The sequence below is a fragment of the Eretmochelys imbricata genome, chromosome 1 (genome assembly GCF_965152235.1).
Source record: "Eretmochelys imbricata isolate rEreImb1 chromosome 1, rEreImb1.hap1, whole genome shotgun sequence".
In the NCBI taxonomy this organism is placed as follows: Eukaryota; Metazoa; Chordata; order Testudines; family Cheloniidae; genus Eretmochelys; species Eretmochelys imbricata.
Genome location: NC_135572.1, coordinates 94,723,587 through 94,748,632, shown reverse-complemented (window position 1 = coordinate 94,748,632; position 25,046 = coordinate 94,723,587). Strand labels below are relative to the sequence as shown.

The window sequence follows — 25,046 nt, the reverse complement described above, 5'->3', positions numbered from 1 at the left end:
GGAGAAAGCCTTGTTGGGGTTATGAGGACTCTGCCAGACAGGAGAGTGGAAAGGGAGTCCTCAAGGGCAGGGAGGCCACTGGGTAAAGGAAGTGGGAGCGAGGACTCAGATCCTTTTGCTAGCCCACTTCACCGGGGTAGTACAGAAACCAGGAAAGTTTCCCACAATAGCGGGACTATTCCCCCGCTTACACATGCATTGCTTTAAGCAAGTTTCACTGTCTTGGACTACTTCTGTGCTTAAAGTGATGTGCATGCTTAAAAGCTTTGCTAGATTGAGGCCTAAATAAGCAATAGTCAGTTTTCAAGACTTGGGGACAGACTTTGGCTTCTCCTCCTAAAGCAGGAAGTTATTTGGTGGGACTCCCTGAGATCTGAGCAGAAATTATACCTAGGGCCCTACCAAATTCACGGTCCATTTTGGTCAATTTCATGGTCATAGGATTTTTAAAATCATAAATTTCATGATTTCAGCTATTTAAACCTAAAATTTCATGGTGTTGTTGTCCTGATCCAAAAAGGATTTGTCAGGGGGTCCGCAAGGTTTACTGTAGGTGGGATTGCAGTACTGCTACCCTTACTTCTGCGCTGCTGCTGGTGGCGGTGCTGCCTTCAGATTTGGGCAGCTGGAGACCGGCAGCTGCTGGCCGGGGTCCCAGCTCTGAAGGCAGCGCTGGACCAGCAGCAGCACAGAAGTAAGGATGGCATGGTATGGTATTGGCACCCATACTTCTGCGCTACTGTCTGCAGAACTGGGCCCTCAGTCAGCTGCTGCCACTCTCCAGCTGCCCAGCTCTGAAGGCAGCAGCACAGAAGTAAGGGTGGCATGGTATGGTATTGTCACCCTCACTTCTGTGCTGCTGCTGGCGGGGGGAGGGCACTGCCTTCAGAGCTGGATGCCCAACCAACAGCCACCACTCTGCGGCCACCCAGCTCTGAAGGCAGCAGCACAGAAGTAAGGGTGGCAATACCGTGACCCCCCTAAAATAACCTTGCAACCCCCTTATAACTCCCTTTTGGGTCAGGACCCCCAATTTGAGAAACACTGGTCTCCCCTGTGAAATCTGTATAATATAGGGTAAAAGCACACCAAAGACCCTATTTCATGGAAGGAGACCAGATTTCATGGTCCATGATGCGTTTTTCATGGCCGTGAATTTGGTAGGGCCCTAGTTATACCCCTGGCTAGTTAGTTGTTTTTGACCTTGACAAAACACGTGCAGACCACCAGAAGAACACTAAGTCTCAAAGTATGAGTTGACTGGGATGAAATGCTCTCAGTCAGAGAAAAAAAAAATCTAAGCATCCAGTATTACAGTCAAAGAATAAAGTCTATACATTTCAGAGGCTACACTTTTTCACGGTACCAACTTAAGCACTGGATAAAATACTGAGCCTTCCTATGAATCTATGAATATTTAAAAGAGACACATGCAACCTGTACAAAATCACTCTATGTTCTGAGATCTCCTCCTGCATTTTCTAATGGGAGAAAATATAATAATGTAGGACCTATTGAGTTATTGTGCTTGGAGATTTCAGAACTATAGCAGGAAAATGTGCTGACTTGTAGATTATCCTCATACTATTTTTCAAGTGATTATATGCAAACAAACTGAATGCAAATATTTTCTTAACATTTTAAGAATCTGCTCTCAGGACATTTATTTTTGTCAAACCACAAGAAATATTAGAGCAAAAACATAATTATAAGCTATTAAATGCAAAGTACCTTTACTGGCTCTTCATGAACCCACTTTAAACAAAAATAAATACCATCAAAATTCAATTTTCACTTTAATATACCTACAAGTGTGAAGGGAAGGCACTTGTGAGAGGAGGACAGTTTCCCACAATGCTTTCTTGGTGAGTAACAGCTTAGTAAGAAGTTTGGAAAGCAAACCAGGTACTTAACCTTTGCATTGGCAAAGCTTCCTTCTGAAAATGTAGTTAAACACTCCATTAGCTATTCTGTGTGATCAGTTTAGTTTTGACTGGAATTCTCATTGACTAAAGAGACCTGTTAATGCATACACTTTAAAGAGCTCCAAAAATACTAAGGAAAAGTGTGCTTTTATGTTAGGTTCTAAAAACATTTTAGGACAGCCTACAGCTGCAAGGCCATGTCCCCTTTCAGTCAGATCAATTTAAGAAATGAGATAAAGCAGTCTCAGCTCAAGAAGAATTACAGTGGAAAGCCTGAGTCCATAATCACTGAACTATGTTACTAGTGCTTTGGAAGGTCTTGTTGTTGAGCACGTAATGACTTCCTTATGTCTAATCCAGCCTCAATTCAGATCCCAGTCCTGCTCCATGATCCATACAGAGGCAGCTGTTTACCTATGCAGAGGTCCACTGAAATCAATGGGGCTTCACACAGCAAGGTCAAGGTCTTTCTTGTTGGCTCTCACCACAAAAGAGTCCTAACTAGCACTAGCAGTAAGGAGAGAGAGAGAGAGAGAGAAGGAGATATTAGAATAATTAATCCTAATTTTAAAAAATATTTTTGAAGTTTATAGTGATTATATTTGTTTGGGGTTTTTTTCAGTTTTCTCTCTGGTTTTATTTTATTCATGCTCATTTTTAACAATCATGAAGATAAGAAAAAACACAGAGATGAATGGAGACACCAAATAAAATAAAAAATGTCATCACTACAAATATTTTAAAATATTTACGAGAAATTGGGCTGGCAGGAGTGGAGACAGTATTTAAGTGACTGTAATATCTGTCTATTTTAGGGGTTTGTACTGCCTCCTATCACTATGGTGTCTCAGTGCAGCCCACATAAAATAGATTGGCAACAGCAAAGTCCCTAGTAAACACTATGTTATCTTTGGCTCTTCTCTTTTGGGTTATAGAAGCTCTGCTTGCAGTGGGTATTTTTAAATTATTTCTTTTTTAAAAAGGGAGTAGGAGGGTATTGATACTGTGAGTGACATTCTGGATATGGTGGGCAAGATTTGTCAAATAGAAAGGTTTGGTAGAATATCCTAAGGTGGCTTTTACAATCATGCCATACAGTCATGTCTACCCCTCCAGTTGAGCTAATAGAGAGGAGCATGAACAGCAGTGATATGATACCAGAGCAAGCTAGTACATAGGTGCTGACTGTGTGTGTGCTCCCAGGCTGGAGCACCCATGGAAAAAAATGGTGGGTGTTCAGTACCCACCAGCAGCCCCCCCAATCAGCTCCTCCCCCTCCCCCAAGCGCTCCCACCCAACGCAATGAACTGTACCATGGCATGCAGTAGGTGCTGAGGGGGGGAAGGGGAGAAGTGAGGGCGGGGTGCACTCAGGGAAGGGGGCAGAATGGGGCAGGAAGAGGTAGGGTGGGAGCAGGGGTGGGAAGAGGCAGGGTGGGGTGGGGCCTTGAGGGAAGGGGTAGAGTGGGGACGAGCACCCACCGGCACATTAGAAAGTCAGCACCTCTGAGCTAGTATATATTCATAATCAATGTCTCTGTGCACCACATTTTGAAAGACTTTGGTGATTTGTGTGTGGAGGACACAATGAGCACTGGATTTATAGTACTATTTTAAGCTAATGGAAAAGCCAAAATAGAAAGAAAGTGTGTTAGGAAACATTAGAGAAACTGCAGTTAAATCCAATAATAAAACTCCATAAGTTATTATATTTGAGAAAGTTTTCTATATTCTGACTATTCAAGAAAGTGTCAGCAAATGTAAAACTAGTTCTCACCCTAAACATGGTATCTAATGAAAGACTTATCACAGTTACCCAGTGAACTGCACCACTGATCCCTTCTGGTCTTGTTGAGTGCAACCTCCTCCCACATCTTGGGCCTCAAGCCATCACATGGCTCAGGTTGGAATCGTGTGAATCTTCAACCGGGTTCTGGGTTGTAGTTCCCGGGTACTAACTACTATTTCATCAGCGGGTCTGACTTAGGCTCAGACCCTAAAGTTCTATTGCCTCTAATCAGTGACCAAACCCGCCCCTTAAAGGAAAGTATTGTTTGTTTAGAACAAAAACATTTCCGAGAAAATATATATTAAAAGCATTACACACGTCTAGCTTATCAAGTGCTTATCCTGTGTGGGGATCCTAGTAGAACTAGCTCCCTATAGACTTTTCTGCCTATCCTCTCTCTGTCAGCATGTCTCCTTGTAAGAGTTCACTGACACTCTCTGGATATGCAGTGTAGTTGTATCTGTCAGTACCAGGATATTAGGGAGACAAGGTGGGTGAGGTAACATCTTTTATTGAATCAACTTCTGTTGGTCAGACCAGAGCAGCGGTGGGCAACCTGTGGCCTGCATGGGGCCCATCAGGGTAATCCGCTGGTGGGCTGCATGACAGTTTGTTTACATTTGCACAGCCGCCCGCAGCTCCCAGTGCCCACGGGCCACAGGCTGCCCACCACTGGACCAGAGACATTAGATATCATGTTTTGTGTTGGAACCAGTTTTAGATTTACTGACATTTTCTTGAGTAGTCAGAATATAGAAAACTTTCTCTAATATCATAACTTCTGTAGTTTTGCTATTGGATTTGACTACAGTTTCTCTCACCAACAGAAGTTGGTCCAATAAAAGATATTACCTTCACCTACCAGTCACCCTCTGGATAGCCCCAGGTGACTCACCCACCTATGCAGGGATCAAGACTTTTTTAACATTTATAATCCTTTTGATCACTAGCATTCCAGCCTGATAAAACAGCTGCATCACTTCTGCCTAGAATTTAGAAGGAATCCTTTGTCTTTCAAGTGCTTGCTTGGGTGTAATCTGGAAAGCCATTGTGTCACCTTCCCATACTGAGCCCATTGAATCCAAGCATTATACGCATATAATAAATATTCCATTAACCCCAATATACAACATTTCCCCCACACTAACTGTCATAAATATAAAGGGAAAGTGTTAAGAAGCTCTGATACAGTGCTATATAATCCTCTTACCTGTAAAGGGTTAAGAAGCTCAAGTAACCTGGCTGGCACCTGACCAAAATGACCAATAAGGGGACAAGATACTTTCAGATCTAGGGGCGTGGGGGAGAGGCTTTGTCTGTCTGTCTGTGTGATATCTCTGCCTGGGACAGATCAAGAAAGCAAGCAATCCAACTCCTATAGAGTTAGTAAGTAATCTAGCTAGAATATGCGTTAGATTTTCTTTTGTTTTTGACTTGTGAAATCTGCTGTGCTGGAGGGAATGTGTATTCCTGTTTGTGTCTTTTTGTAACTTAAAGTTTTGTCTAGAGGGATTTTCTATGTTTTGAATCTGACTGCCTCTGAGATTATCTTCCATTCTAATCTTACAGAGTTTTGGGGTTTTTTTCTTCTTCTAATAATGTTCTGTTTTTTGAGAATCTGATTGGAGCTTTTAGTGTCCTAAAAAACCCAAGTCTGGTCTGTGCTCATCTTGGTTATTCTCAAGCCTCCCCAGGAAAGGGGGTGTAAGGCATGGGGGGATATTTTGGGGGAAGATGTCTCTAAGTGGTCTCTTCCCTGATTCTTTGTTAAATCGCTTGGTGGTGGCAGCATACTGAATCCCAGATACGAGGAATTTTGTGTCTGGGGAAATTTTTAACCTAAGCTGGTAGAAATAAGCTTAGGGGGTCTTTCATGTGGGTCCCCACATCTGTACCCCAGAGTTCAAAGTGGGGAAGGAACCCTGACACTAATTAGGTAACATACAATGTTCATAAAATTATTACACAGCAGAATTCATAACATTACATGTATCAGCTCCATGTCTGTCACAGACATTGCCTCTATATAAATTTTGCTATAAAATCATGCCTTCTTTGCTTATCACACAGGAATAGAACAGCTTTCCCTCTAGTATTATTTATTTTGCTCTATTGTATGAGAACCAGTTTACTATTAAACACAAAGCATCACAGGAATAAAACAAAGAGTCAAAAGAATGTCAGACCTGTAAGATAAATTTTATAATTATGGCAGGAAAAGTACATAGGGTGAGCAAGTAAATGAAGAATTCAATTTATGAGAAAGGAAAGTTTCAAACAATACGTGTTAATGATATACACCTGGCTTAACACCATTCACATTACAAATATACTGTTCTTCCCTTTTGAATTCTCTAGTGGATACTGGACTTAATTTGCCAAGCAAATTAAAACAAACAAACAAAACTAACAATATGTACAGGGCAGAACAATTTAGAATCTCACATAAATATAATGCCCTCTTCCTGGCTTCACTACCACCAAATGTTGTTCTGTGCTCAAGAGCATAGTGTATGATTCCTAAGGTCAAATTTTCAAAAGCAGCCATTACTTTTGGATACCCAACTTGAGACAATTGCACCTGATTTTCAGAAGTCACTGGGAACTGTGTGATTAACATCGCTGAAATTGGGAAATAAAAAAAAACCTGAGGTATCTAAAAGTTATTGGCCTCTTTTGAAAATTCTGGCCCTACAGCCTGGATTTACTGAGAGAATTCAAGATGATGAAAGTAAAGAGCACGTCAGACTGGAATCTGCTATAGTGACTGAGCTAATGGTCAACTGGAATAACAATGGGATCATCACTGTGGAAGTCACTACCTTCAACAATTCTCCAAAAGCCCGGATTTGCTGACTTTGGTCATGCTACAAGACCCATCTTTCCTCACAGCCCTTCATTCATGGAAAAGACATAAGGGATATGAATCCTGGGGGAATAGTTGCTGCTAGCCCCTGTTTTAAATATCAAACTTTCCATTCAACTTGGACTGATCATGTGCCCTTAATACTATGTCTCATTCAGTACTGCTGGTGACTTTCCATGTGAACCGGAAAGATGTGAACAGAAGGAGGGTAAGTGGACTCTTTGCTGACCATTTCTGGTTGCCATCAGAGGGTACTTCCAGAATTCCAAGCTGAATTTGTCCTCTATTATTCTGCACCCATTGTTCTTTGTTTTATACCACCACTAAGTACATATAGTCCTCCTTCCTTCTGAATTATTTACTTTAAACAACACACAAAGTCAATTATAGTAGTGGAAAATTCATTATTTTTGCTCAAAGGAGTTTTGTGCAATGTTTACATTTTATTTCATACAATTACAGATCCTCTAAATTTTTCTTCATTTGAAGTTTTGTCAAAATGACTACTTTTTAACTGAAAACTTCCACACACAAAAGTTGATTTTTGCGTGTTTTGGATAGAAGAAAATAGTTTTCACTGAAAAATAAAATCCCAACAAGCACCAGCCAATTTCAAGTCCAATTTTGCATAGAAACAAGACTTTTTTCTCAAACTGTTCTCTTGTCTCTTGAAAATGCAGTATATAATTCCATTAGAGCTGGAAAATATGACTGGCTCGCAAATGTTTAACTTGGGCAATATTTAGGGCAAAAATAAGCCTGTTTATGTCTGTAACAGAATACTTGAAATCTATGTTGTTGCATGTTATTATGAATTTCACACATTGTTACTTATCTTTGTTTTCCCCAAGTCATGACATTCAGCTTTAGCAGCTCCATGTTCTATGACCACAATCCCACATTGACTTCAATGGGATTGCGTATGTGCATAACATTAGGCACATACTCAGGTGTTTGCAAAACTGGAATCTATGATTATAAAAGTGGATGTAGTATGGAAGTCTGGAGCCAGATCAGAGGAGTCATATCAGTGCCATGTTATCATAGTATAGCACTATCTTACTATTCCTATTTTAATTTTATTTTATCCTGATTAAATGAACATTTTTGTAGCATTTGTAGGTCAAACTTAAAACATGATTTCTTTAGGCTAAACACTTTTAATTCCCTTAATCCTTCTTTCTAAATAATATTTTCACATCTACGAATCATTTTGGTTGCTCTTCCATCTTTTTAACTTTTCACTGGAAGTTTTCAAAAGGAGGCTGGATAGCCATCTGTCTTGGATGGGTTAGACACAACAAATCCTGCATCTTGGCAGGTGATTAGACTAGATGACCCTTGTAGTCCCTTCTAATTCTATGGCTATTCTCTGCTTCCCGGAGCCAGAGGGAACATGCAGAAGATTGGGTGCCAGAAAGTCCTCTGCACAGCCCCAAAAGATGGGGAGCCTAAAGGTGATCAGGGAATCAGCCCATTAGTTTTTGTGCTGTTATAATCTGAACCAGAATAATTTTATCCATGTAGTCAAGGAAATGTGAAATCATCAAGTGCTTGGATTTAATTTATGTATATATTTTATTGTGTTTTCACTATAAAGAACTACAGACCAGAAAGAGAAGGAAAAAATTAAACCTCTGCTTTGAAGTGACTCCCTATATTACAAATTATCTATAAAGCAATGTATCACTTGAAACCAGAAGTAGGAAATGGTAGCCGCTGCTGAAAAGAGTTTTCTGGTCTTCAAATCATTCTCTAAGAAACCTTTGAAACTGAAAACATTTGAATTATTGCCACCACAGATTTTTTTTTTTTTAAACAGGAATGAAAGTTTGCAACATATTTTCTTGTCCACATAATTCATTTAATTTATTTGGTTGCAACTTCATCACATTCATAGCACTATAATCTCAAACAAATATGGCACATGTCTGTGAGTCCACTTAATCCTCCTTGCTTAGATTAAAGTGGGCATTGGATCTATTTTGTCATTATAATTTTGCAACATAATATCATGATACTGTGTAATATATTTTCAAAAAAATTGCATCACAAGATCATTAAGGTTTTCTTAGTTAAGAGCATGTGTCAGGAAATACCAGAATGAAGTCTGCAATATTAACTCTTCCCTCTTGTGCATATGCATCATGCTAGTATTTTATTACATGATGATATACATTTCTAAAATAATACAATACAATATCAAGCATGCAACTTCAGCCAGTCTTTTTTTTATGTATATTATATTATATTGCACTAGGCCTCAGTTAACCCATATGTAAAACAGCTGGATGAGGAAAACAATATTTTCCTCATTTGACTAAAAAGAGGGCCCGAAGTGCTGAGAATAAAGATTCTGTAGTGAAAGATATGGGCGTAGAATTCAGAACCTCTTGGAACCCAACCGTTCTTCTCTTTCCTTTAGGCCAAGAGGCCATTCTGGGGAATACTGCTAGTGACAGAATAGCATCAAGTGTTCCCAGAATCATTTAGAAATCATTTTGGAGGAACTAAGGAGACTGAGTGAGGTCTAGGTACATGCACAGTACAGCCTACTAGCACTTGGACATCAGTTAATTTGTTAACAACTTGAATCAAATCAAGCACATAGGTGCAAAGAACTTTTCAGAGGCTTAACCTGGTGAAATCAAAATAAATTTTCATCATGACAGTTAAAAAGGCAACTATCCTCAAAGACTATTTACATGCTGTATTTCAACTTTCTATGCCCAACCTTTCAGCACTAGAGCTGTTCAAGTTATTATAAAAATATCTTCAAGAAGTGTGGGAGAGAAGCACTTTTCTCACTTTCATTTTAAAAAAGTGGGTAAGCCACTTTTTGTTCAAATTTTACACACACACGCACAGCAGTTTTGTAACAGATGTGCTGATATAGCATGTACCACTAGTGTATGCTTTCAATGTTAATTTTAATTGGCTATCTGAAAAACTCTGGATTACCTTAATTTCTGAGACTGCTTGTTTCTGATATTATAGACAAGTGGTGACCTTACCATAGTTAAGGAGGCAGTCAGCTTCTTTTATAAAGTCCTATTTTAGCGCAAACCACTACACATAATTTTAGCTTGGAATACTCATTTGGCCTGAAAACTGTCAGTTTACTCTGAAGACAAAGGAAAGTGTTTGCAAAGGGTAAAACAGTTTTTGAGTCAATAAAAATGATTGTGTTTCAAATTTACATCTTATATTTCTTCGATTCCCACTAACTCTAAAACAGTTTGCTGCACTGCTTCACAGTTAAAATCTCCATGAAAATTCATGCACTAGCTATATTTGAAGAAAATAACTTGTAATTAATCAAAGTTATCAACCATTTTGTAGGACAAGTGGAAGTCCAATCATTATCATACAACTTAAGTTCTCCAATCACCTTCCCTCAGGGACGAGTGATTTCTTCGTCCCTGTTGAACATTTCCCACTTGCCATGTTAGTTAATATTATTTTATTCTTATCTTAGAGGTAATAGAAGAGGTTAAGATGTATAGCTTGTTTTGTCACAATACACATTCTGAAACATACTATACATAAGAAAGGAATTATAACATTCTACCAAGAGCTGGCATGCAAGTGTTCTAATTTGTACTAATTAAAGTGACATGTTGTTCTCTAAAATACAGAGATTTTATAATAACGAACACTTGAAAACTACATTATAGGCTAGTTTTTACCTGTTAGACCGAGGGCCATACTAGTCTTGGCGCAGCATTTCAGAGCAAGCTTGAGGAAGGATCATGCCACCTTCCCACCCCCACCCTGGATATGCAAGAACTCCACAGCCTTTACGATGGTGAAGCCCCTACTCCCTGCCAGTGCATCTGAATGGTTCCATGGGTTGGTGTGGGGGCAAGCAAAGCCATGGGCCCACTTTCCTCCAACCTCCATTGGGATAACCATGGCACCCAGGGACACACAGAGAAAGCACCCCTACCAGGGCCAGCCTGACCCTATTAAATAAAATAAAAATTACAATACTTGGTTTGTGGCACTTGCTCAAAATAAGATCATAGTTTAAAAATTAACACCAGAAACTTGGACACAGATGCACTGCTGACTTTGAAGTGCAGAACTAGGGAGACTATCAGGGTTGCCATTGTTCAGAGGAAACATTAAATCAAAGTGTTTGGGGTCTGTCCACTTGCAAGTTTAAAACGATGCATAAGGGGCAACCCTCAGTTTCCTAGCAAACATTCCCTCTTTCTGTGATAGAAAAACTGGGGCTCTCTTTGTTGTTTTGTATTTTAAAACAAAAAGCTGCTACAATTGATACTAAGTGCAATTATTGTGGATAGTCTCAGCAGAAAAGCTAAGAAATGAATAGGCATAGAGCCTGAACTACTTTCTCACTAATAAGAGAGGTCTGCCCCATCAAGGGAAGAAGCACACTGTGGCATAGTGCTGATAAGTTTACATTGCTGCTGCCCATAATGAACCTACATTATAATCATACAACATGTATGATCACATCTTTAAGAAGGACATTTCAAAATTCTTCTATGGGATGATGCAAGTAATACACCAAAATCTTGCTCCAAGGTCTAAAGCTGAACTGACTTCAGGTATTGCAAGAGAAAACCGTGACCTTGAGAATATTTCAGCATTCACTTATGTGTTCTGTGACTTGAAAGACCCAAACACATATCAAGAACAGCATTTTAGGACATCTGGAATTCATGCAAGTTTATTTCGGTATATCTGGCTGTAATGGTGTCATAAATATAAAGGGAAGGGTAAACCCCTTTGAAATCCCTCCTGGCCAGGGGAAAGCTCCTCTCACCTGTAAAGGGTTAAGAAGCTAAAGGTAACCTCGCTGGCACCTGATCAAAATGACCAATGAGGAGACGAGATACTTTCAAAAGCTGGGAGGAGGGAGAGAAACAAAGGGTCTGTGTCTGTCTGTAGTCATCTTTGCCAGGGATAGACCAGGAATGGAGTCTTAGAACTTTTAGTAAGTAATCTAGCTAGGTATGTGTTAGATTATGATTTCTTTAAATGGCTGAGAAAAGAATTGTGCTGAATAGAATAACTATTTCTGTCTGTGTATCTTTTTTGTAACTTAAGGTTTTGCCTAGAGGGGTTCTCTATGTTTTTGAATCTAATTACCCTGTAAGATATCCACCATCCTGATTTTACAGGGGGGATTTCTTTATTTCTATTTACTTCTATTTTTATTAAAAGTCTTCTTGTAAAAACTGAATGCTTTTTCATTGTTCTCAGATCCAAGGGTTTGGGTCTGTGGTCACCTATGCAAATTGGTGAGGCTTTTTACCAAACCTTGTCCAGGAAGTGGGGTGCAAGGTTTTGGGAAGTATTTTGGGGGGAAAGACGCGTCCAAACAGCTCTTCCCCAGTAACCAGTATTAGTTTGGTGGTGGTAGCGGCCAGTCCAAGGACAACGGGTGGAATATTTTGTACCTTGGGGAAGTTTTGACCTAAGCTGGTAAAGATAAGCTTAGGAGGTTTTTCATGCAGGTCCCCACATCTGTACCCTAGAGTTCAGAGTGGGGGAGGAACCTTGACAAATGGCCATACTTAAATTTAGCAATCACCTCAAATTTTGGGCAACACTGATGGTGATTTTCCTTTTGAACTCAATTGTACATTCAACACCCACATTTCCACAAGTCATCTCTTTAAGGTCAAATAAAGTTTTAAACCTAGAGTTGGCTGAGAGCTTACACATGCTACCGAATTTTCCTCTCACCTGGGTTTGAGGGGAAGTGAAGGTGCTATAAATTTAAAACAAAAAACAAATAAAATAAAGGGAAAGTTGATAGTAAAGAATGTCAATCAAAAGGTAGTAATTGTAGAAAATTGTAGAAAAGTAAGAGAAGCAAAAGGCTACAAGGAGGAACTCTTTGGCAAGCAGAGTTAAGGAGTTTTTAAATATATTAGAAACCAAAAGAATCCTGACCATGATTTTTGTCCACTACTAGATGCAATGGTAGAATTCTCAGTAATAATGCAGAAAAGGCAGAAGTGATCAATAAACATTTCTGTTTTGTACTTTGGTAAAAATAACAGATGAGATAGTCTCATAATATGGTCATGATGATAACAATCTTTCTATTCCACTAGTATCTCTGGAGGATATTAAATAGAAGCTACTAAACTTAGTAGTCAAGTGGGTGTGTTTCCAGTGGGATCCATCAAAGATCATTCCTTAGCCCTATGCTATTTAACATTTTTATCAATGACTTGGGCAAAAATTACATAAAATGATCACTGATAAAGTTGGCAGATGACACAAAAATTGGCAGAATGGTAAATAATGAAGCAGAGAGATCACTGATTCAGAGTAATCTCAATTGCTTATTAAACTGGGCGCAAGCAAACAATAAGCATTTTAATATGACTAAACATAAATTTATAAATCTAGGAACAAAGAATGTAGGCCATACATACAGGATGGGGACTGTATCCTGGGAAGCGGTGACTCTGAAAAAAGATTTTGGGGTTGTGGTGGATAATCAAATGAAAATGAGCTGCCAGTGTGATGCTGTGACCAAAAAAGCTAATGTGATCCTGGGATGCATAAACAGGGGGATCTTGAGCAGGAGTAGAGAGGTTATTTTACCTCTATACTTGGCACTGGTGTGACTGCTGCTGGAACATCCAGTTCTGGTGCCCATGATTCAAGAAAGATGTTTATAAACTGGAGACAGTGAGCCATGAGAATGATTGAAGTATTAGAAAACATGCCTTATAGTGATAGACTCAAGGAGGTCAATCTATTTAGCTTAACAAAAAGAAGGGTAAGTGTGACTTGATCACGATCTGTAAGTATCTACAAGGGGAACAAATATTTAATAATGGTCTCTTCAATCTAGCAGAGAAAGGTATAAAATAATTCAATGGCTGCAGGTTGAAGCTAGGAAATCTCAGACTGGCAATAAGACATACATTTTTAATGTGAGAGTAATTAACCAATGGAACAATTTACCAAGAGTCATGGTGGATTCTCAGTCACTGACAATTTCTAATCAAGAATGGATGTTTTTTCTAAATGATTTATTCTAGGAACCATTTTAGGGAAGTTTTATGGCCTGTGTTATACAGGAGGTCAGACTAGATGATCACAATGGTCCCTTCTGATCTTGGAATATATTAATCTATTCTTCCCTCTATAAAAAGAAAATTCAATATACAACTAATCATTTATTTAAAGCCTCAATAGTAAAAGCTCCTTACAAGTCAGCTAATTCAATTTTAAGAGTTTTTTTCCTATACACGAAGAGAAAACAGACACTTTTAGTTTGAATAACTTATTTCTGATTAAAAGAAAAATAAAAGAGACCAAAGTAAAGGTCCTATCAGAAAGCACCCAGTGAATTTCTCCCCTCTGGTGACATTCATCACTGAAAGGAGCACAAAATGGCTGCCTGTCTCTTTAGACAGCATAGCATTGGATGAACAAAGGTTTTTGCAAAGCAATTACCACCCCAAAACAGATACGGACAAGAGGCCTAACACCTGAGGTATGTACTCAAAGATCAAAAAAAGGACAGAGGGGAAGCTAGTCCCGTAACCATGACAGTGGTAATTTGGTGTGAGGGTTTATAGTTCTGGAGCATGAATACAGTGTGCGCAGATAGGCATATTCTTGTAATCAAGTTAAATGTGAGTTAAGTTCCATGCCCCCAACTGCCATCCACATCAGCCTATGCAGAGGACCCTTCACCAGTGTGGAGGGTTGTGGTGAGAAAACCTGCTGAAAAGCTACTATACTACCAACCCTGCCAAGGACTAATTGATCCGAGGGAGGGCTTTGCAGTGTGCATGCATATCAAAGTGAAATTCATCATGACACTTTTTAGATATTCAAAGGTGTAAAGCCCTAAACAAAGCACCTAATTAAACCCACTTCTTTATTTTTCTCAAAGGCCACTATTTACCAGCCACACACAATTAATACACACAGCCCATCCTCCACAATTAAATACTCTTTTTGATAAAGTACAATAAGTATTAAGAGGAACTAAAAAAGGTAACTTATCACAGATCAGTTTAAGCATCTGATAACATTAAGAAAATGCTTTTTGAATAAACTTTAAAATGTACAGTAGAAAGATTTACCTTGAAAAGCAGCTGCATTATGAGATATTAAAAACTTTAAAGTAGAGCTTGATGTCTGAAGCACTTGTTGTATATCCTGCTTTACTACAATCTGGTATTTCTCCTCCATCTTTTTGGTACAACATGTTAGGTTTTTGGATGTACAAACTTGAAGATCAGCCCCTAGAGAAAGAAATACACTTTTATTTTCCAAATTTATCATTATGTGTACAGTGCATTGTGCTATACATGTTCATAGAATCAAAGAAGATCAGGGTTGGAAGGCACCTCAGGAGGTCATCTAGTCCAAGCCCCTGCTCAAAGCAGGACCAAACCCAACTAAATCATCCCAGCCAGGGTTTTGTCAAGCCAGGCCTTAAAAACCTCTAAGGATGGAGATTCCACCACCTCCCTAGGTAACCCATTCCAGTGCTTCACCACCCTCCTAGTGAAACAGTTTTTCCTTATATCCAACCTAGACCTCCCCCACTGCAACTTGAGACCATTGGTCCTTGTTCTGTCATCTGCCACCACTGAGAACAACCTAGCTCAGTGGTGGGCAACCTGCGGCCCGTCAAGATAATCCCCTGGCAGGTCATAAGACAGTTTGTTTACATTGATTGTCCACAGGCACAGCCACCTGCAGCTCCCAGTGGCTACGGTTTACCGTTCCCGGACAATGGGAGCTCCGGGAAGTGGCATGGGCTGGCTGCCAGTTACCGCAGCTCCCATTGGCCAGGAGTGGTGAACCATGGCTACTGGAAGCTGCGGGTGGCCATGCTTGCAGACGGTCAATGTAAACAAACTGTCTCGTGACCTGCCAGCAGATTACCCTAACAGGCCATTTGCCTACCACTGCCCTAGCTTTATCCTCTTTGGAACCCCCCTTCAGGTAGTTGAAGGCTGCTATCAAATCCCCTCCCCCCACTCTTCTCTTCTGCAGACGAAATAATCCCAGTTCCCTCAGCCTTGCCTCATAAATTACGTACCCCAGCCCCCTAATAATTTTTGTTGCCCTCCACTGGACTCTCTCCAGTTTGTCCACATCCTTTCTGTAGTGGGGGCCCAAAACTGGAGGCAATACTCCAGATGTGGCCTCATCAGTGCCAAACAGAGGGGAATAATCACTTCCCTCAATCTGCTGCAATGCTCCTACTAATGCAAAATGCCATTAGCCTTCTTGGCAACAAGGGTATACTCTTGACTCATATCCAGTTTCTCGTCCACTGTAATCCCCAGGTCCTTTTCTGCAGAACTGCCGCTTAGTCAATTTCCCTTTTGTAACAAACATGACATAAGTAAGGGGTGGCCAAACTGTGGCTCACAAGCCATATACGTCTCTTTTACAGTTAAAGTGCGGCTCTCAGAGCCCTCCCTACCCCCAACCCTTCCACCCCATTCTTCACCTACTAGACTTGGTGTTGGGGAGCTTGGGACTTCTGCCTTCCAAGCAGGGTGGTGGAGTAGGGGCTTCTGCCCTGCACAGGGGGAGGGGGGAGTCTTGGGCCTTCAGCCCCACGGGGCACGCCTGCTGTAGCTCAGGGCTTCAGCAAGAACGGGGCTGAAGCCCCAAGCCCTGGCAGGTGCACCCTGGCTATCAAATTTCTGAAGATTGTTGTATGCAGTTCGGAGGGTCAGTAAGTTTGGCCACTCCTGACACAGGTGAAAGCATTACCCAAAGCTCTCAGAGATGTCTGGTCCTGTTCCACAAAAAACAAATGCATGTTGAATTTTTATTTACCTTGTTTATTTGAATACCTTATATGTTTTCCCCTTTCTAAAGTAATACAGAGCAATGAAAAGTGTAAAGATCTAAGAAGAAAGAAATTAATATTTTAATTAAAAAACTGCAGTGTATCCAAATGTTCTCTTACCAAAAATGGGTAAATCAACATTTCCAGAAAAAAGTGATAACTTTAAACATAGCATTATTAAGAATGTCTGTCTAAGAGTTAAATTCTGTTCTCAAATACAGAACTTTTATTGATATGTATCAAGAGATTTCTTAGGAATTTACATGAGAAATCCTCTTAAATCTGCCCTCTGGTTGAAAGTCTAATTCTGTTGCTAGGTTTACATGCTGGAGCCTCCTCATGACAGATGGAAGAGAACCATAGGATGAGGACTGCAAGACTGAAAATGGGGAAATTGCCCAGGATAAAACTGACAAAACCTGATGTCATTTACTCTTGACTTCTAACCACGCTGCTACCCATTCTCATTCACCTTTCATTCCCCTGGCATTGAATCTACAAGACCTTTATTTTATTTATATAATATTATATGCCTTTAGCTACTTTTAAAATCCTATTTCTAATCCTCTCTGTTAAATCATTCCATCCAAGATACTGTAAATAATATTTTGAGAAGGGAGGCATACACTTTATACAATGAATATTTCATGAGAGGTCTCAAATCAGGGTGTTTAAAATGGTATTTTCATAAAAAGCTATTTAACAACAATTTAAGCTATTGAGGATTATATCCGAGTGTTCTGGAAAGATGGGCAATGAATGACTTCACTAGGTCAAATTTATTCTCAGTTACATCAGTGTAAATCAAGAATATCTCTGCTGAAGTGCATGGAGTCATAGTGGAACAGCAGATTTTTATATAAAGGCTTTAAAGCATGTATATTAAAACGATGTACCAGAATATTAATGAAGACAGCCAAATGCAGCTTAGGTGGTTCCCATTTCCCCAATCAAATTAATGTTACATTGGATAAAGGGTAAACAAAACAAGGATCTTAACTGGTTCAGTCTCCTCACAAAGAAAAGTGCCCACAACCACTGATATTGGCTAGTGCATACATAAATTGTCTAGAACTCCAGCCATGCATAAACAGTGCTATCACTTGATTCATGGAGGCAGGGATACACTGTACAACAGTAAAGATGGGGTGGGAAGCTCTTATAACTAGAAAAATCTTTTTGCTTGTTGCTTCAGAGACTAATCAGGTACACTTGGACCCCATTAACAATTATTTCCTAACAAGAACAGCCACCTTTCCAGTTGCCCTTAGACTTTAGAGCCTAAGCATACATGGTTTCCTCAAGCCACACATTCAGAATTTCTGTCACTCAGAACATGAAACAACTTGCAAGAGCCTATTGTCCTCTTTTTATTTTTTTTTTATCCAAACTGGCCACAAGTAGACAGCCTTTAAAGCGGTTGTTGCAGCTGTCTCTGCAACCCCATGAAGCCTCTTGTACTCTGTCCCCAACCACTCCTATGGAAGTCCCACAAAAAAGACAATACAGCCTATGTCACTTTTCTTGTAAAGTGGGGAACCCCCAACCTTTAACAGAGACCGTAGCTATGGTAAGGGGATTCCCAAGCAGCATGGATCCAGTGTACCGACATCGCCAGGGGAATCATTATTATAGCTGCATATAGGAACCCCAATCAAGGATCAGAGACCCACTGTGCTAGGTAATGTTCAGACAAATAACAAAAGAGACAATCCTTGCCCAGAGAGCTCACAAGCTGCATAAGGGACAGGATGCAACAGCTGGATGAAAAAGACAAATGGGACGGGGAAGGGGATAGGTTGGAAAGATGAGGTAATAAAACAAAAACAGTTTAACAGAAGTCACAGCTTGCCACTTGCTTATCCAATGCCAGATGGGAGTGATTTGTTCATTCTCATGACAAATACATATTGTGGAGAATTATCCTTGCTTTTTATTGTGTTTACTGCAAATTGTGTGGGGAAATTCTGGATGGATCTCAGAGAGGTTGGAACAGTTTACTGCACATTTCCTTATGGCACGGGCTCTTACAGTTGTTATAAACATTTTTACAAGATACATGTTAACTCATAAACTGAATATTGTAGAGGGGAGGAGGGGTTAAACAGGATCTTAGCCTTTCCACATCTCGGATCATATACAGTAGAACCTCAGAGTTACGAACACCTTGGGAATGGAGGTTGTTGTAACTCAGAGATGTTCATAACTCTGAACAAAACATTACGGTTGTTCTTTCAACAGTTTACAACTGAACATTGACTTAATACAGCTTTGAAACTTTACTATGCAGAAAAAAAATGCTGCTTTCCCTTTCTTTTTTTTAGTAGTTTACATAGAACACAGTACTGTACTGTAGTTCCTTTTTTTTTTTTCTTTTTTTTTTTGTCTCAGCCGCTGCCCAGTTGTGTACTTCCGGTTACAAATGAGGTCTGTAGTTGACTGGTCAGTTCATAACTCTGATGTTCATAACTCTGAGGTTCTACTGGTAGTGGCATCAGTTTTTAGGCAGAACTAATTCAGTTCATTGGAGGACTTCCTTCAGAAATCAATAATACTGTGCAGTCTTTCTGATTTTCACCATGAAGAGAAACATCTGACTCCATGTAAAGAAATCCAGCTATTGAGCCATACCAATAAAATGTGTTCTACACTAAATCTCTCCTGCAGACATAAGCAGAGGTGCATCTCATTGTTCCAGAGGATATAAGCATCCCAGATGCATGCAGAAGTCACAACTTTGAAACTCTCTTGTGTATTACCATAAAGGAGAAGAATGTAACTTTTGGTTTTGAAAACTGATTGATGCAAGTGACATGCCAACTAATATGTTTGCAGCAGGTTTCTGAAAGATTAAGACATGCAGACAAGTACATCTACAAAAGGCTGAAAACCTTCCTTTCCCCACAAACAGAAGATCAAACCTTTAGTCTCCTAATGCTAATTAGAATTGCTGATCTTTTCCAAAATCTTACTGTATTCAGACCCTACAAGTATTATTTTCAAAGTGTTCTGACATCAGCTTAAGATATCTTTGCCTTCAAACCATCTGATGATTTGGTGACCCTTCACTCAGGTCATCTATTTTAAACTATGCAATTTCTGCTATCCCTGCACACAAAGTTTGATAACTTTGCTGAGCAGGTCCTCCCTAGATCGCTTGCCACCTGAAAACTTAAAACATCCCACCCTCCGACACTCTGGTGTCAGCAACAGAACCAAAACAAAACTACATTATGCAGGTCACAATGCTGGTAGTGTTTGTAATAAGGCTTCCAGGCCTCCGGAATGCTTGGTTGAAAAGGGACTCTGTCGGCTCCAGTTGGCGATGCAGCTGGGGCCAAGGGCTAAAGCAGGCTCCCTGCCTGCCCTAATTCCGCGCGGTACCGGGAAGCGGCCACCAGGTCTTTGCAGCCCCTAGACCCATGAGCAGCCAGGGAGGCTCCATGCACTGCCCCTGCCCCAAGGGAGGGCTCCACAGCTTCAACTGGCCAGAAACTGCAACCAATCAGAGCTGCGGGGCCTGGCTTCTCATTCATCTACAGGCTGCAGGGACCTGGTGGCCGCTTCCCGGGAACCATCGTAAGCATCACTGGGATCCCGCACCCTGAGCCTGGAGTCCCCTCCTGCCCCCAAACTCCCTCCTAGAGCCCGCATCCACACTCAACACGCCAACTCTCTGCCCCAGACCCCTTCCTTTACCCCAAACCCCTCATCCCTCAGAGTCCACACCCCCAGCCAGCATCCTCACCCCATCCCCACACTCCAACCTCCTGCCCCAGGCCGGAGCCCTCTCCTGCATCCTGAACCCCTAATTTCTGGCCCAACCCGGAGCCCGCACCCGCAGCCCACACCCCAACCTCCTGCCCCAGCCCAGTGAAAGTGAGTGAGGGTGGGAGAGAGTGAGCAACAGAGGGAGGGAGGGAAGATGGAGCAAGTGGGGGCGTGGCCTCAGGGAAGGGGCGGGGCGTTGGGGTGGGTCAGGGCAGGGCGGGGTGTTCAGTGTTTCTGTGCACTGTATTTCCTAAAGTAAAAACAGGGTGGCTGGGGCTCACCTGGGCCTGAGCACCCCTCCCTGCTGCCCACAGGGCTCGCCAGAGTCACACACATACACACACTGCCCAGGTTGACCTCCCCCCACCTCTATGCCCCATACCCCCGTCCCCCACGGCTGAGGATGGGGCTGATCCCCGAGCCCCCTGCTGCCCACAAGAGCTGAGGCCCCGTCCCAGGCCCGTGCCACCCACGGGTGGGCCTGACACCATCCTCTTCCAAGCCCTATGGTGCCTGCGGCTGGGACTGAGCACCTGAGCCCAGGCCACCTTGCCTAGAACATTAAGCAAGGCAGACAAAGTTGGAACTCAAACAAAGTGGAAGTCTGCTTGCTTATATCTGTAGTTGTTACTCGTTTCTTAAGTAAGTGCCGCTTGTTTAAGAATTGGGATTCCATATATCACAACAGTGGTGAGGGCATCAGTAAGTTGCTGGGAAGAGAGATCAGACTAAAAGTAGAATGGGTCAGGAGAATTGATTAGGGATGCACAATTCTTTTAAATCAAGAAATTCCATGTTAAGAGCTATGCTAATGCAATGTTTAGATTGGGAGTAAGTTCGTAAAACATTCAAATCAGAACATTTAAAAGCTACAATTCCCACACCAAGGATGATTTCTGTTACAGTGAACATATCTAAAACACATACATTTGGCATAATTCTACATACAGTATGCTTCATGCAGAGCATTTCAGAGTTGACACTGTTCATGGAAATCTAATTTTTTTAATTTTGTCACTTTTAAATCCTCAATCTTATCATTGCATACACATACTGTTGTGATAAATACCATTTCATGTGGCTAACAATTAAACTGATTGAAAATTTAGAATATTCCTTACAAAATAACATACTGTTAAAGTAGCAAGCAACAAACTTATCTAATATACCACCCACCAAAAAACAAATTACTGGAGCAATAACAGACCTGCAGCAATATTTACTAATCACAACAGGCAGGTTTATGCACATATCCTGAGCATAGTTTTCATTCACTCTCTTTCTTTTAATTCTCAATAAAAACATCACTCAGCGAATACCACCATGGGAGAGGAGTTGAGGCCTAGTTTGCAGCATGCCAGCTGTCAAGTACTTGACAAACACAAGAGAAAAATATGTTTACAATGTTTGCACCACTGCACTCCTAACTACCATTTTTCTTTGCTATGGGACGTTAGTTTGTTAGTATTATCTTATCTAACAATAACAAAGTTCTTGTGCTTATTATTCAAATTAATATGTCATTTATAATTATGCTGATCTGGGACTTTCTAAAAGTGGGAACATTGTGCTTGAGTAATTAAGAAAAGATTCAATGCAAAATTTATTTAAAATGTATTTTCTTGTTATTTGTTCCTCTTCGTTAGTTTGTCTTTTTTTTAAATAAAAAGAATTTTTAATTTAAAATTAAAGAAATCTGTTGATTATATGTTTGGAAAATAAGATGACATGACAATATTTATTTCTTACCTCAACCACCATACTTGGACCTGGCAGCGTAATGCCCAATAAAACAGAACAAAAAGATAAAATTCATCGGCCTAGTCTAATGTTGGATCCAAGAAGGGTCTTCGGCTTTGCTACAGTGAGCATCATGGCACGTTTTAGGGACCTCAGGAAAAAAATCACAGGAACAGCACTGCAACCCACAAAGCTGATTTTAAGCACCAAGGCTCCTTCTACAATGAATGGGAAAAGACAGACCCCGTAAGAATGTGAGCCACAAGAGCCAGCATGCTAGTCAGGGAGTGATCTAAGCTAACCAATGGGAAATGCTGACAACAAGGATGTGCCCCCCCTACCCCACTCTTGAAGATAGGCACCTAAGTCCAGGCTGCAGGGAGGTGTCTATCTCTGCTTAGTGTCCCAGGAATGGTAACCTGCTAATTTATACTCAGGTGACTAAGGCGTTGCTTTTGGGAATAAATTAGGGGCCTGCCAGACTTCACACAAAACAACCAGAGAAGGAGGTGATGTCACATTATAACTTTTAGCCTGTCATTCTTACTCTCTTGCTCTTTGGCCCAATGACTATTTAAGTATTTATCCACAGTAGAACAGTCATGAGTGGGAGGGAGAGAGAATGACTCTGTAGTCCAGTGGTTAGGGCACTCCATAGGAGGTGGGAGACCCAGGGTCTAGTCCCCATGCTCCAAATCATTCGTTCGTTATTTATCCACTGTGGAACAGTTTCAACAGGTGAGACTAAGAGACCCTCATATCAAAATATCTCAAAGCTCCGTGCTAGGGCATTCTCCTGAGAGGTGGGATGACCCTGTTCAAATCTTTTCTTCCCCTCCATCAGATGGGGGAATTGAACCTGGATCTCCCAGGATCCCAGATGAGTGCTCTAAGCACCGGGCTAAAAGTTATAAAGGGGGCACCACCTCCCTCTCCTAGATTTTGAATGGGACCTGGTCTGGTATGCAGCCACTAAGCACGCCTGCCAGACCAGGCCCTACACGTGACTTAGGCAGCCAATACCTATCTTTCTCCGGTTTGTACATGGCTCTGGATCTTAGGTGGGAGGTAGGTGCCCGGACACCTAGAGTTAGGCAGCAGCGCACATGCCCAGAGGCAGAAACAGAGGCACCAAAGGAACTTCTACCCTGAAAACATAGGCAGTGAGAGAGTTTAGGCAACTATAGGGTTCAGTGGGAGTTCTGTGGATCACAGTGGAGCCAACATTGATACTTAGCACCTAAACACCTTTGTGAATCTGGACCAAAGTTTCAAACCTTCACGGTTGCAGAGTAAAACCTGAAAGACACGAACGCCAGAAGGCGTGTACCCCAAAGACACGAACACCAGAAGGCAAAGAAAAAGAACCTTCTTAAACCAATCTTATGATTTCTGGGGACCTGACTCATGATTTTTAAATACTAAGGTTTGACACTACTGTTGATCACATTGCCATTATAACAATGGCAATCTTTCCATTGACTTCAGTGGGAGTTGCATTGAGCCCTATTTGAACAAAGGAAACATCCTACTAGAGGAATATAGATTTTTGAGTATCTGAATCTGAAACAGAGTGGAAACAGTTTGGGATAGAAAGACTTGACCACTGTCACTCCACACTTCTCAGTATTAGGGCCAACTGTCTTAAACTAAAATACTAACGACATAAATCAGGAAGTGGGAAATCAGTATAAAGGGAGAGGGCAATAACAGTCAGAATGACTTGTGTAAACTAATAAAATAGTTCCATATACAATTCAGCATAAAGATTTACAGTGTGGATATAGGCCATAATCATTTCTAAGTCACCTCTCTAGAGTGAGGAAGATTTTAAACCTAGTGCAGCACTTTTTCCCAAAAGTAACATGAGGAAATGCAAGAGTGCTTCTTCCCAGAAAACCTGACATAATGAAGTATTTTGGTCCAATAGGACAGCAAATGGACTACCCAAGAAGCCAGCAGCTCAATGTTTAGGTATGAGTTTGACCCTGGTTATTACATCTGTGACAGAGTAGGATAGATCTGGGTCAAATTGTGACCTCACTTTGTATAGTGAGCTCCATTTGGATTGAGGAACTCCATTGTTTGCTATATGTTGAACTTAAGTCTAACGTCATCTAAGTCATTATGATGATATATTCCAGACAGTTACCCAACCCAGAAAAGTTTCTTGACAACTAGTTGAAAGACTATGACTGAGAAACCATCATAGAGCAATCTAGGGCCATCTACTTAGATTGCCTTTCAACTGCTGATCCAACATCATGGAGAAACTGGTTGTCTTACACAAGAACTCCAGCATGGTTCGTTGATCAGCCTGGGCATGTGACAAAAGAGAAAGACACAGTATTTAAGGGAGGTGCTCTTTAAGAAGGAGGACCATTCATCACTAAATGCCAGTAGACCAGGCTGAAGAAAAAGAAGGAAGGAGGGACCAGATCTCAGACTCACAGAAGAGATGAGATCAGTCTAGGGGAGGATGCATCTCAAGATTTCTGTTATTTTAGAAAGATCTGTAACTGTCTAATGCTTTTAAAGAGCAAAGTGACTCTGGTTAAGTAAAGTGACTCTGTGTATTTTAAGAGTCACGTTCAGGCTGACAAATCCAACAAAAGGGTGTCTCTGCTGTGTGAACAATCACCAGCACACCTACTTCAAGTACAGTTTATTTACTATTGTGAACATACTGGGTCCCGCACTTCCTCTTCTTTGGGGGGGGGAGGTTCAGGGCGCTGTTTCCTGCCCCTGAACTAGGGTATCTACTGTCCCACTAATAACCCAGAGAAGGGTAGTGGAGAGGGAGGGACCCGGGCCCGCCCTCTACTCCATGTCCCAGCCCAGGGGCCCTAGGGATAGTGGTAAACCACTTGAACTAGTACTTCCTTCCGCTGGGCTACTTCCCTCTCCTGCTCTTCAGCTTGTGGAGCTTCCTGCCCTCTCTCTCTGCACAAGCTGGGTGTCTCTTTACCTAGGGTCTTGGTCTTCTAGCCAGCTATGGCACTTCTCCAAACTCTTCTCTACTTCAACTCCCCCAAACTGCACTCTGCTCCAACTCCTTCCCCTTGCTGATTGAAGCAGGGGGGTTTTATCAGGTGACTAGCTTCAGGTGCTCTAATTGGCTTCAGGTGCT

The 25,046-nt window shown here is 41.2% G+C and overlaps 1 protein-coding gene across 1 annotated transcript in view; it reads right to left on the bottom strand.

Annotated features, from left to right (window-relative positions):
- The window catches only part of GPC5 (glypican 5), a 571,748-nt gene that overhangs the window by 514,544 nt on the left and 32,158 nt on the right, over positions 1–25,046 (bottom strand). Inside the window, exon 2 of the mRNA XM_077807032.1 lies at positions 14,673–14,834. Within this exon, the coding sequence (XP_077663158.1) occupies positions 14,673–14,834 (162 nt within the window). The remainder of the gene's footprint in view (positions 1–14,672; positions 14,835–25,046) is intronic.